The 14643-nt window shown below is 35.0% G+C and overlaps 1 protein-coding gene across 10 annotated transcripts in view; it reads left to right on the top strand.

Annotated features, from left to right (window-relative positions):
* Positions 1-14643, top strand: part of DOCK7 (dedicator of cytokinesis 7) — a 236897-nt gene that overhangs the window by 174899 nt on the left and 47355 nt on the right. For 6 of the 10 annotated variants that reach the window (XM_086717167.1, XM_086717165.1, XM_086717166.1 and 3 more), the window contains 3 exons: positions 611-765; positions 11299-11481; positions 11592-11754. In XM_086717167.1, the coding sequence (XP_086573293.1) occupies positions 611-765; positions 11299-11481; positions 11592-11754 (501 nt within the window). The remainder of the gene's footprint in view (positions 1-610; positions 766-11298; positions 11482-11591; positions 11755-14643) is intronic. The other 4 variants (XM_086717168.1, XM_086717169.1, XM_086717172.1 and 1 more) reach the window with 1 other exon arrangement.

Here is a 14643-nt window from a genome sequence, read left to right as displayed (position 1 = left end):
ATATTCCCCTGAATATCAAGAATTATGTTTATCATTAATACTGGGTTTATAAGTTGAAGTTCCGTTGCTTTTTAAAACCTAGAACTCACAAAATTTTATTGCTCTTGCTTTCCATATTTAGAATTTACTTGCCCTAAAGGAAATACTGTAGTTTGCATTTAAATTAACATTTAACCTGATAAAGTACTTCCAGTTCAATAAAATAAAAACGGACATTTACTAAGTACCTAATACATATTAAGAACTTCAACAGAACTGGTGATACAAAGATAACCAACTCCATGCCTTTATGGGACTGGTTCTTGAGTGTTCAACCAGTATTTTGATTGCTAAAATGGGCTTTTTTTATTTGAAGGCAGAAATGTTTATATTATTATATCTTCTTTTACTAGCAAGTTAAAGTTCTCTACAAAACTACACATTATTGTTGTAGGAATGGGTTAATGTTTAAAATATTGTCTAAAATAAGTAAATCTAATGATAAATACTACATCTTAATAGGTTTTTCCTTTAAAGGGTAATGGAGAATAGGAAAGGAAATTGCATGCTCAGTAACCATTAATTAACCTAAATGGAATTTTATTTATTTATTTTGGGATGATTTTTCCAGAAACTCACAATCAAAGAGGAAGACCAATTTGTATAGCCACTGATGACTATGAAAGTGAGAGCGGAAGCATGATAAGCCAGACAGTTGCCATGGCAATTGCAGGAACATCAGTCCCTCAGCTAACCAGGCCTGGCAGTTTCCTCCTCACATCATCGGTAAGAACAACCCTCCTGCAGAAGTTTTTTCCCGGAAAGACAGATACTTACAAGGATATCCTCTTAAATAACTGAGGTTATTGTATTAACTGATGCAAAAGTACTGTGAGTTTTATTTGTGGAAACATTAAGGTTCTGCGTATCTTATACTAAGTTGTTTTAAAAATTATTAATACCTCAAGGTTTATGGTATAGAGCTGTGTATTCTGTCATTCAAAATTTGAAAGTTGCCTTATTGTATATAGCCTATTTTCTTTCTTTTCTTTCTTTCTTTTTTAATGTTTGTTTATTTTTGAGAGAGAGGCAGAGCGTGAGCAGGAGCGAGGCAGAGAGAGAGGGAGACACAGAATCCGAGGCAGGCTCCAGTCTCTGAGCTGTCAGCACACAGCCTGACACAGGGCTTGAACTCATGAACCACGAGATCATGACCTGAGCCAAGGTCAGACGCTTAACCGACTGATCCACCGAGGTGCCCCTATTTTCAAAATCCATTTTATTCTTTATCAACCCTAAGAAATATTCTCACTGTTTAGCAATTGAAAATATTTTTTTTAATCTGTTAAAATTTATCCTGTTTCATGTTTAAGAAAATTGATAGGTTCTCTGCCCCTGTAATTTCCCCCCTTAAGGAACAAAGGATATGGGAGCAGAGAGGAAACAAACAGTAGACCAAGATCAAGTTCTTAAAGTTTCAAATGACGTTCTTTCAGAAAAATGCAATAATACTTATGGAAGCTAGCCTGTTGACTTAGTTTTATTGAGATAATTTACATATCAAAAGATTCATCCATTTTAACTGTACAATTTCATGGTTTTTGATATATTTACAGATGCAGCCATCACTACAATCTAAGTTTAGAATATTTCCCCATAAAGAACCCTGAGGCCTGTTCTGTAGCCACTCCCTATTTCCTCTCAGCCCTAGGCAGCACCTAGTCTACTTTATATCTATCTAGATTTGCCTATTCTGGACATTTCATGTAAATGGAATTACATACTGTGATCTTCTATGTCTAGCTTTTTTCCTAAACATAATATTTTTGTGATTCAGCCATGTTGTAATGTATATCAGCACTTCCTTTTTTTTTTTAATTGCCAAATAATACTCTTTTGTATTGATATACCAGATTTTCATCCATTTATCAGTCGATGATCATTTGGATCCTTTTCCCTTTTTGACTGTTAGGAATGATGCTACTGTGAACATTTGTATACATGTCTTTGTGTACACATATGTTTTTGTTTCTCTTAGATAGATATCTAGAAGTGGATTTGTTGGGTCATCTGGTATCTCTGTGTTTAACATTTTTGGAAACTTCGGAATTTTCAAAGTGGCTGCACCATTTTACATTCTCACCAACAATAAATTAAGATTCCTGTTTCTCATATCCTCACCTACCTTTGCTATTATCTCTTTTTTTTATTATAACCACCTTGGTATAGAGTAGTATCTCACTGTGGTTTTGATTTGCATTTCCCTAATGTCTACTGATGTTGAGCATCTTCGTTTGCTTATTGAGACATCTTTTTCGTATGTCTTATTTAGAGAAAAGTTCATTCATATTCTTTGCCAGTTTAGTATTGTGTTACTTCCTTGTTATTGAGTTAAAAGGATTTTTTTTATATATTGAGTACAAATCCCTTATCAGATATGTGATTTGCAAATATTTTCTCCTGTTCTGTGGATTTTCTTTTTTTTTTTTTAATTTTTTTTTCAACGTTTATTTATTTTTGGGACAGAGAGAGACAGAGCATGAACGGGGGAGGGGCAGAGAGAGAGGGAGACACAGAATCGGAAACAGGCTCCAGGCTCTGAGCCATCAGCCCAGAGCCCAACGCGGGGCTCGAACTCACGGACCGCGAGATCGTGACCTGGCTGAAGTCGGACGCTTAACCGACTGCGCCACCCAGGCGCCCCCTGTTCTGTGGATTTTCTATTTGCTTTGTTGATTGTGTCATTTGAAGTGCACACGTTTTTAATTTTGATGAATTCAATTTATCAACTTTCTTTTAGCCCTTGTACTTTATATATTATTTTGTATGTATAACATCAAAAGTACGTGTACAATTAAAGTATAACAATAAAAGAAACAATAATGTACCCACCACCCAACTTCAGAAATAGAACATTGCAAATTCCTTGGAAGTTCCCAGTCTGCCCTCAGTCCAATCCCTCCTCTCAGAAGGACCACTGTGCACCATTTTGTTGACCATCCTTTTCACTTTTTAAAACTTTTCTTAGGTGAAATATACTATATATTAAAAATTACATGAATCATAAATGTACAAATTTACAAAACATTGTAAAATGAACACCTTTGTAGCCACCTCTCAGGACAAAATATAGAACATTGGCTGCCTTTCAGCCAATTGGATTTTCTTCTCCACCACAGCTATCCACCACGCCACCCTCTATTCTAACTAATTGCTTAATTTTGCTTATTGTTTTACCGTTCAAGGGGGCATCCCTAAATCCTGTAGTTTAATTTTATATTTTTATTATTCATCCATATTATAAAATGTAGCTATAATTTACTGATACGCGTTTCTGTATGACATTCAATTGTCTGACTATATATAAAACTATTTACCTTTTTTTTTAACTTATTTTATTCTTGGATGCATGAATGGTTTCTGATTTTGGGTTATTTCAAATAGTAGTCCTATAGATTCCTTTACATGTATCCTGTATGTATATACTTTTATTCAGGATATTTCCTAGGAGTGGAATTTGCTGGGTTATAGAATCTATGTGTATCTTTATTACCAGTATACTTGGGTATTTTCCAAAGGGTTTGTCTCAGTTTATATGTTACCTGTAGTATGAGAGTTCCCATTCCTTCACATGTTCATCAGCATTTAGACTTTTCAGACTTTAGAATTTTTGTCAATCTGTAATTTATAGTTGTATCCCATTTTAGCTTTTGTTTTCCTGAGGGTATGCACTTCTTCATATATATGTTGACAATTTGAATTTTCTCTTTTGAGGTGTCTAGAGTTTTTACCCAGTTGCCATTTGGTTGTCTGCCGTTGTTTACCATTTGTATGAGTTTTATATGTTCTTGATCAAGCCCATTACCAATTATAAGTGGCTCAAATACTTCCTTTTTTGTGGCTTGCTTTTATCACACACTGAACAGTGATTTGGTGATTAGAGTTTCTTATTTTAAAATACTTAAGTTTGGGGGCGCCTGGGTGGCGCAGTCGGTTAAGCGTCCGACTTCAGCCAGGTCACGATCTCGCGGTCCGTGAGTTCGAGCCCCGCGTCAGGCTCTGGGCTGATGGCTCAGAGCCTGGAGCCTGTTTCCGATTCTGTGTCTCCCTCTCTCTCTGCCCCTCCCCCATTCATGCTCTGTCTCTCTCTGTCCCAAAAATAAATAAATGTTGAAAAAAAAAATAAAATACTTAAGTTTGTCAATCTTTTCCTGTACAGCTAGTGTTTTTTTGTATCTTTAAATTTTTTTCCTATTTCAAGATTATGAAGATATTCCCTATGTTATTTTTTTTGACCTGATGAGGTTTTTTTTTTGTTTTGTTTTGTTTTGTTTTAAGGAGAAAGAGTGAGCGGGGAGGGGCAGACAGAGAGGGAGAGAGAGGATCCCAAGCAGGCTCCGTGCTGTCCGCACAGAGACCATTGAGGGGCTCAAACTCACAAACCATGAGATTATGACCTGAGCCAAAATCAAGAGTCAGATGCTTTAATGGACTGAGCCACCCATGTGCCCCTCCCTATGTTATTTTTTAAATGCTTTTTTGTTCTTTCATTTTAATCCTAAAATTTACCTGGAATTTTTTTATGAACAGTAGAATTTAGGGAGCCAGTTTCATTCATTTATTTATATTATACCAAATTCTCTCAACACCATTTATTAAAAGATTATTTTCCTTACTCCTCAGGAGTACTATCTATGTATGGTCTGTCATATAGAAAAAAATCCTCATGCAGGGCACTGTTGTGATGAGTACTGGGTGTTCTATGTAAGTGATGAATCACTAAATTCTACACCTGAAACTAATAATTAAACTATATATTAGCTAGCTGGAATTTAGATAAAAGCTTGAAAAAAAAAGAAAAAAATCCTCATGCATATTAAAAAAAATTTCTTGGCTAATTCTTGGCCCTTTGCATTTCTACATAAATTTTAAAATTATCTCATGATGTTTCACTAAAGTAAATAAAAACCGGTGAATCTGTGGGGATTTTGGTTAAGATTGTAATGATTCTGTGGGTTAATTTTGAGGACAATTGATACTTTTACACTACTGAATCTCCTAATCATTGAACATGAAAGGTCTACCTATTATTTAGGCCTTCTTTAATGTCTAGAAATATATACACTTTTATACTTTTCACTAAAAGAGTCCTAGTACATTTTTTGTAGATGTGTTTTTTGGTCTTTGATATTTTTTTACTTTGATAATATAAAATTATATAATACATATAATTATATACAATCTTATAAATGTCATATTTTTCAAAAATTATTTTTTCCAACTGTTGATTACTTTCATGTGGAAATGGAATTGATTTTATACAGTGATGTTTATTTTTAGCAGAATTGCTAAACTAATAACATATGTATAGGCTTTTTTTCTACATACACAGTCCAGTCATCTATGAATAATGGCAGTTTGTTTCTTTCAAGTTTTTCTCGTAACTTATTGTATTGGCTAAAACTTCCAGTACAGTTGTTGAATACAAGTAGTGATAACATCCTTAAAAGGGAAACTGGAACACTTCATTCTTAAACGTATGTGATGTAGTTTTTGGGGATTTTTTTGTTTTGGATTTTTTTTTTTTTTTTTTTTTTGCTATCCTCTATTACATTATGGACGTTCTCTTCTGTTCCTAGTTTGCTAAGAGTTTTGTTTTTTAATTACAAGTAGTTGAATTTTAATCATGCTTTCTTTGCATCCACTGAGACACTCATGTTATTTTGCCTTTTTTGGTTTTTTTTTTTTAATGTTTATTTTTGAGAGAGACAGAGCACAAGCAGAGAGGCAGAGAGACAGGGAGACACAAAATCCGAAGCAGGCTCTAGACTTTGAGCTGTCAGCACAGAGTCCAATGCGGGGCTTGAACCCACAAACCAGGAGATCATGACCTGAACCGAAGTTGGACACTTAACCAACTGAGCCCCCCAGGCACCTGTTATTTTGCTTTTTAATCTTTTACTGAGGCCCCTTTCAATTGATTTTCTAGTATTAAACCTACCTTCAGTTCCTGAATTAAACCCATCTTTTTTTCATGATTGTGTATTAATGGATTTTATGTGCTGTAATTTAAGATACGTGTATTTATGTTTGTCAGTAAAATTGCTTGTAATGTTTTTCTCATAATGTTCTTTACAAATTTTGGAATCACGGTTAGGTAAGCCAATTTAAATGAGCCAGGGAATTTGCCCTTTTATGCTGTCTGTAGAGACTTGTTTAAAATTGGAGTTATTTCTTCCTGGAGTATTTGGGGAAATTGTGGGTGAGGCCATCTGTACTTGGAGTTTTCTTTTTTGAAAGTTTAAAAAGTACTGATTTAATTTCTTTAATGACTCTAAGACTGTTGAAGTTTTCTATTTCCTTTTATACTGGTTTCTGTAAATTTTATTCTAATAGAAATTTATTAAAATCTATTGGCATACAAAATTCAAATATCTTCTATAATCTTTTTATTGTCTATACCATCTGTAGTAAATATAAATAGTTTCATTTATGTGTCTGATTTTTTTGTACATTTGTCTTAAATCAGTCTCAGTAGAAATTTGTGTATATCTTTAGTCTTTATAAAGAACCAATTTGGGTTCTTTTGAATGTTTATCTTCATTATTTAATGTCTTCTACTTTTTTTGCATTTATAGTTTTCTTTCTCTCACTTCTTGGTGGATGTTTAACTTAATAATTTTCATCCTTTCTTCTTTGGTACATATTTTAAGCCTGTATATTTTCCTTTAATTATTGTTTTAGTTACATGCCACAGTTTATATGTAGCATTTTTATTATTCAGTTCAAAATATATCTGAAGTTCATTATGATTATTTTTATCTTTTATACCCTAAGTTTTTGTTTTAAAATATCTAGTCATAGGAAAATTTCTCATAATCCTTTGTTTCTGATTTTGACCTGATTTCATGATCAGAGAACTTTGTGTAATTTTTCAGTTTGTTATATTTGTTTTTTTTTTTTTTTTTTAAATTTTTTTTTTCAACGTTTATTTATTTTTGGGACAGAGAGAGACAGAGCATGAACGGGGGAGGGGCAGAGAGAGAGGGAGACACAGAATCGGAAACAGGCTCCAGGCTCTGAGCCATCAGCCCAGAGCCCGACGCGGGGCTCGAACTCACGGATCGCGAGATCGTGACCTGGCTGAAGTCGGACGCTTAACCGACTGCGCCACCCAGGCGCCCCAGTTTGTTATATTTGTTACAGCTGGTTTCATGGTCTTGTATTTAGTCAGTTTTTGCAAATAGCTCATGTATTTGAAAGTGCATATTCTTTAGTGTATTTCAGTGTTCTGTATTTGTCCATTACACCTGTTATTTCAAATTTGTTAGTCTTCTTGTTTAAACCTTTGTTCTTTTTACTGAATTCTATCTGCTTATTCCAATATCCCATTAAAATCATGGCTTTTTAATAACTTGTCATTTCCTAAGGATTCATTTCCTTTGAGGCCTTATGAAATACCTAATTTTAATTGTTAGTTTTTTGATGGATTGCACCTCTTATCAACATGAATTGTAAGGCTTTTTATTTTGCCTTCAAGTCTATTTTGTATTGTATCAGTAGAAGATATCTATCTTCTAAGATATATATATGAGTTTTTCCATCCTTCTCCTTTCAACATTTTTTTCTTATGTTTTAAATGTTTGAAAATTATGTTTTACATGTGTCTTTTATAATCAACATGTAGTTAGATTTTTGTCTTAAATTTTTAAAATCTAGTCTGTTCATTTTTGTCTTTCACTAGAGTTTTTAAAAGCCACTTAATTTAGGGGCACCTGGGTGGCTCAGTCAGTTAAGCATCCAACTTTGGCTCAGGTCATGATCTCGCTGTTCCTGAATTCGAGCCCTGCATTGGGCTCTGTGCTGACAGCTCAGAGCCTGGAGCCTGCGTCAGATTCTGTGTCTCCCTCTCTCTATCCCTCCCCTGTTCTCTCTCTCTCTCTCAAAAATAAATAATAAAACATTAAAAAATTTTTTTAGGATGCCTGGGTGGCTCAGTCGGTTAAGCGTACAGCTTTGGCTGAGGTCATGATCTCATGTTCATGGGTTCAAGCCCCTCAATGGGCTCTGTGCAGACAACTCAAAGCCTGGAGCCTGCTTCAGATTCTGTGTCTCCTCTCTCTCACTCTCCTCCATCCGAGCGTTCTCTCTCTCTCTCTCTCTCTCAAAAGTAAACATTAAAAAATTTTTTTAATAAAATCCACTTAATTTGATATAACTAAATTTAATGTACTTAACATTCTTTAATTTTACTTCATATTGTCCCACCCCGTATGCCTTTTTGTCTCATTTATTGTTTTTTTTGATTATTTTTTTCCTTTCATTCATTTTCCTTGTTCTATTTTTTCCTTTCTTCTACTTTAGAAGTTATACATTCTGTTTCTTTTTTTCATTGTATTACAAATCACTGTATACTTCCTTAAATTAAATTCCATCTCATTTAATCATTACCCTTACTTTCACATTGGTTAATAGAAGGATCTTAGAACAGGTTGATTATTTATTTACCTTTCTGCCTACTTAAATGCTATTTTCATGCGTTTTTAATAGTATATATCATTAAACTTCAAGAGACATTATTATTACTTGTATGGCTATATAAATTTAATTATCATTTAAATTTGCACATGTGTTCACCACTGTATTTGCTTTTTCCCAAATTTGTGACCTTCCATAAGAAATACTGTATCCTTTAGAATTTTCTGTGCTATGGTGATGAACTTTCTGTGTTTCTTTGAAAAATATGTTTATTTGACCTTCATTCTTAAGGTTTTTGTATTTTGTGTTTTTTTGAAATAGCATCTGAGTATCCTGTTTTCTTTCAGCATGCTAAGGGCATTGTCTCCACTGTCTTCTCATTTCCATTACTGCTACTTTTTTTATTTTTAAAGTTCATTTATTTATTTTGAGAGAGAGAAAGAACGTAAGTGGAGAGGGGCAGAGAGAGAGAGAATCCCAGTCAGGCTCTGGGGAGCTGCATATGGGGCTCAAACTCCAGAATGGTGGAATCATGACCTGAGCCGAAGTCAAGAGTTGGTCACTTAACTGACTGCACCACCCAAACACACTTCAGTTACTGCTTTAGCTGTGTCCTGGGCGCTTGGGTGGCTCAGTTGGTTAAGCATCTGACTCTTGATTTCAGCTCGGGTCATAATCTCATGGTTTATGAGATCGAGCCCCACATAGAGCTGTGTGCTGACAGCACGAAGCCTGCGTGGGATTCTCTGTCTCCCTCTCCCTCTCTCTCTCTCTCTCTGTCTCTGTCTCTCTGTGTGTGCACCTCCCCAGCTCACTCTTAAGTACGTGTGCTCTGTCTCTCTCTCTCTCAAAAATAAGTAAATAAACTAAAAAAAACCCCATTCTCTCTCCCTCTGCCCTTTCCCTTACCCTGCTCATGTTTTCTCTCTCTTAAAAAAAAAAAAAAGGTGTTGAACTATTGCTTCTTTAAAGATAATCTGTCTCTCCCGCCACCTCTTTTTTATGATATTCTCCTTAGAATTGGTCTTCTGTGGTTTCATTCTGTTGCATCTAGTTTTGAATTTCTTTATGTTTGTTCTGCTTGGTATTTTTTTTTTTTTTTTGGACTTCTTAAATCTGTAGTTCAGCATCTTCAGTTCTGTGAAATTCTAGACTATTATCTGCCCAAATATGTCCTCTTCTTCATTCTGTCTCTCCTCTTTTTATATTCCAGTTAAGCTTATGTTAGTCCTCTTTATTGCATCCTCTGTGTCTCTTCTCTTCTTCTGTATAGTCCATCTTGTTGTTAACCTGTTCTTCACACTGGGTTGTTGTTTTTGATCTATCTTCCAGTTTACTAATTCTCTCCTTAATTCTACCTAATATTACTTTAAATCACTCCATTGAGTTCTTAATTTGGTTATTGTGTGATTTAGTTAAGTGAGTTTATGTAGGTGAATTCACTTATATGTGCAAGCATAGTGAACATAGATAAGTGTTTGATTTCTCTCTGGAGCCACCCTTTCTTCTGCATTTGAATCTCAGGCCTGCTACTTACTGCAAAATACCTGTATAGAATACTTCTCGGTGTCTTAGTTTTCTTTGACTATAAGATGTGGTGAGTAATAATATTTATCTTTTTGGATGGGTGCAAGGGATAAATAAGTTAATATGCATAAAGTGTTCAGTACAGTGCCTAGCACAGAGTAAGCATCATAGAAGAATCGACTGCTATCATTTTTATCATCTAGGATGGAGGGGAGAGTAAGGTAGTAGTTGAGATCATGACTCCAACAGTTAAGTATGTTAAACTTTCCTTTGTCTTCTCTTCTCAACATCCCTTCCAAGGCTTTCTTATTATTAGTTAGTATATTTACTTAACCAAAGCTTAGAATGTAGTATAATGGTAAAGAGTATAAGCTTTGGAGTCTGGTTAACCTGGACTAAAATCTTGGCTTAATCTCTAGCTTTTCATTTCCTTACGTTTAAACTAGAAATAACAGTGATTAATACCATCTCAGAAATCATTGTGAGAGTCAAATGAGAAATGATTAGCACAGTGTCTAACACATCTCAAATGTTCTGTTTTGTCATCATCATCACCGTTAATTGTCATCCTATATTCTTGTCTGTAAAACTAAGATGATACAACCTGCTTGGTAATACTGTTGGAGGACTAAATGAAATAATGTACAGAAAGAGCTTAGCATGATGATTAGAACAGAGTAAATATGGAATAAATGGTATTGTAGACAAGTTTTTATTCCTAATTTTTCATTTTTTTTTCATTTTTTCCATTTTCACATGCTGTATTACAAGTGCAGATTGAAGACTGTAGATAGCACCTTCACCTTATTTCTCTAAGTGAAAGTGCCTTTTATTTACGTATGGTCTAAGACTCTTCCCTTTTGTCAGTGGCCCTTGAGAGGAATCCATGGTTCTTTAAGCCTGATAAACATTTTGTTATTACTGTTCTGCTCTATTCTTATACCACTTTATGGAGTCATTTGCTTTTTCTTTTACCATATTATATCAGACATGATGAACATAGATATCTTAGTTTTAATAGTGGATCTGTTATGTTTTTCCCTTGTTTCTTTCAGTGTTTATTGTCTACAGGAAACCCTACCATATAAATTAAAACAATCTTTCAATGCCGGGAAAAGTTATTAAACTTCAGGACCTGAAGTTTAAGGCTCTATATGACTTATTCAAGTATTGTCTAAATCAAATGGTTCTTTTTAAATATTTGATTTTTTAAGCAATTTTTGTTTTATTACAGTTAGAAGAAAACAGTTGACAACCCCAGAAAAGAAATGGCCATTGATCAGTCTGTCTCATTCTACTGTTCTTTATTTTCAGAGTGGTAGGCAACACACTACCTTTTCAGCAGAATCGAGTCGGAGCCTTTTGATCTGTCTACTTTGGGTTCTCAAAAATGCAGATGAGACAGTTCTACAAAAGTGGTTCACAGATCTCTCAGTCCTACAGCTAAACCGGCTATTAGATTTGCTTTATCTCTGCGTATCTTGCTTTGAGTACAAAGTAAGTGATCACTATGCCATTGCAGAGAAAAATGAGAAAGAAAACATAATGTGGAAAAGGAAGAAGGAAATTTCCTCAATGGCTCTTCTTTGCTAATGTTTAAATTTTAGGGAAAGAAAGTGTTTGAAAGAATGAATAGTTTGACCTTTAAGAAATCAAAAGACATGAGAGCAAAGCTTGAAGAAGCTATTCTTGGGAGCATAGGTGCTAGGCAAGAAATGGTGCGCCGAAGCCGAGGACAGCTTGGTACGTACACATTATCTTCTCCTTCTGGTGAGAATTTTTTCAGTTTCTTTGAAATATTTATTACAATGGTCATTGTTGCAAATCTTCAGTGATTCGACACTTTTTTAAAAAAAGTGTTTTAAATGAAACTCTGAATTAACTTGAATAACCACATCTCTCTAGGGATTCAAGTTCGAGTCCTGAGTAGGGTGAACGTATTTCCTGATTTGTTCTGGACAGTCTCAGTTTATTCCTGTTGTCCTTATGTGATTATGAATAGCATCCCTTATCTTTTAAAATAGACGTTTTAAAAGCAGTTTTAGGTCCATAGCAAAATCGAGCTAACAGTACAGAGATTCCCTGTATACTCCCTAGCACACAGCCATAGCCTTACCTGTTATCAACATCCCTCAGCAGAGTGGTGTACTTGTTAAACAGCTGGTGAACCTGCACTGACACATCATTATCACCCAAAGTCCATAATGGACACTAGGATTCACTCTTAGTTTCATACTTGCTACATTGCATCACTTCTTACTCTTAAAATAAATTTCCTAGTTTGTACAATGAATTAAAATAGCCTGTATTTCAGGGAAAGATATTGTCCCTCAGCCTCAGGTATCAGGGAGAGAAACCAGTTAGTAGCATTTGAGGCCTGTTTCTACTCCCAGATACTGCTATCCTTTAGCCATATAACCTTGGCCAGGTCACTCCATCTCCTCACTTTCCTTTTCCTTATCCGCTTTTGATTGTTTTGGGAATTTAGAAGGTAGTGTAACTAACTGATCTTTCATCATTGTAGTGACCCACGTGTGTTTAAACATTTCGTAAATTCTGAAGTCACAAATAATGACGTTGCTGAGAGCTCCTTAGGGTCAGGGACATGGCCTAGTCACCTGTATACATGACATATGCTAATAGTTCAATGTATATTTGACTTAAAAGAGGAATGCACATTTACATGAATATTTTTAATGTTTTCTGATAAGCCATAAACATAGTGATCATTTATTCAAGTTAACTTAAATATCTTTTATATGCTATTTATGGTTGGAATTTCATAATAATACAGAATCTTTGCCTTTGGAATTAAGAGCACCATTTGCTTTTTTTTCCCCCACTTTAGTTGTATGCAATGTATAGTGTACTTACAGATTTATTATGTACAACAACCTTCTAAAAAAGAATGAAAATGAGGGACCCCTGGGTAGTTCAATCGGTTAAGTGCCTGACTTCGGCTCAGATCATGACCTCACTGTTTGTGGGTTCGAGTCCCACTCTGGGCTGTGTGCTGACAGCTAGGAGCCTGGAGCCTGCTTTGGATTCTGTGTCTCCCTCCCTCTCCCCCTCTACCACCGTGTTCTGTCTCTCAAAAATGAATAAACATTTAAAAAATATATATGAAAATGAACTTTTATTTAGTTCATTTAATTATTACCAAAATCTAATGAAGATTATCTTCAACCTTTAAGTTAAAGAAAATAAAACTCACCAGAGGTAAATAACTTGCCTACGATCATAAACTAAGTGATAGAACCAGGCTCTTTTGACTTCCGATGTAGTGTTTTGTATATTCTACTGCACCTCTTTCTAAAGTTTCTTGTTGGAGAGAATGGCACTGTTAGTAGTATGTTATGTTTTTAAACCTGTAGCCTTGGGACAGTCATCTTTGTTTGAATGTAGAAATTGAAATTCTATATGTAGAATCTAAAGGAAATAAATGAATAAACTCCTAGATACCTCTGTTAGTGGTGCCGTAGGTGCGGGGGGAGAGGAGGGCAGAGAGGATGGAGGTGTCAAGAGGTACAAATGTCCAGTTATAAAATACTTAAGTACTGGGATGTAATGTATAGCATGGTGACTACAGTTTATACCATATTGTACATTTGAAAGTTACTAAGAGAGTAGGTTTTAAGTTCTCATCATAGGAAAATTATAATATGTGGTAATGGATATTGACTAGATTTAGAGTGGTGATCATTTCATAAATGTATACAGATATTGAATCATATTGTACACCTGAAACGAATATAATGACATACGTCTGTTGTATCTTAATTTTTAAAAAAATGAAGTTCTTAGAAAAATAAGACCTTTGTAATTCTTATTTGAATTTGGACACCCAAGTTATGTCACCCAATGATAGACATTGGGTGATAAGAGATGAGGGACAATTTCATGGGGGGAAGAAAGTTAATGATAAAAATGTAAATAGATCCCAGATATTTGTTTTGTTAACTGGGTAAATACAGGCATATCTTTTTTGTTTTCTTTTACCAAATTTTTTAAAGATAGAGGTTTCATAATAAAAAAAGAGGTGGGAAGAGAAGAAAAGTGAAGGGAAGGGAGAGAAAGCAGAAGACTTACCCAGACATGTCCTTTATTGTGTAGCATATTTGCTTCTCATTATTTTTTTTTTTAAGTTTATTTATTTTGAGAGGGAGAGCACATGCACACAAGTGTGGGGAGGGGTAGAGAGGAGAGGAGAGAGTGAGAATTCCAGGCAGGCTCCATGCTGTCAGCTCAGAGCCCAACTCGAGGCTCAATCCCACAACCCTAGGATCATGACCTAAGCCAAAATCAAGAGTTGGATGCTTAACCAACTGAGCCACCCAGGTGCCTCATTTCTCATTATTTTTAAAATTTCTACTTGGACTCTAAATTTTTACTTTCCTTTTTCTTTGCATTCTCCCAACCAATTTAAAATCTCAGGCTTTTCAAAAAGAAGCATTAGTTTTCTAGTTGAAAGTCTGAAGTCATGGCTAATTCCTTCCTTTAAGTGTAAATCTCTCCACAATTCTCAATACCTTCTTCACTTCTGGATTTGTATGATCCAGTTCTGTCACTGCTGCCCCTTCTGGGAGCCCACAGCATTCTGTCTGCTTTCTATCCCAGAAGCCTTGTATGAAAGCCCTCTTCTTTCTCCTGTCCTGTCTT

Source organism: Puma concolor, chromosome C1 (assembly GCF_028749965.1).
Source record: "Puma concolor isolate L17-30 chromosome C1, mPumCon1.1.hap2, whole genome shotgun sequence".
NCBI classification, from domain to species: domain Eukaryota; kingdom Metazoa; phylum Chordata; class Mammalia; order Carnivora; family Felidae; genus Puma; species Puma concolor.
The sequence above is the reverse complement of the archived record's forward strand: the minus strand, read 5'-3'. Positions and strand labels throughout refer to the sequence as shown.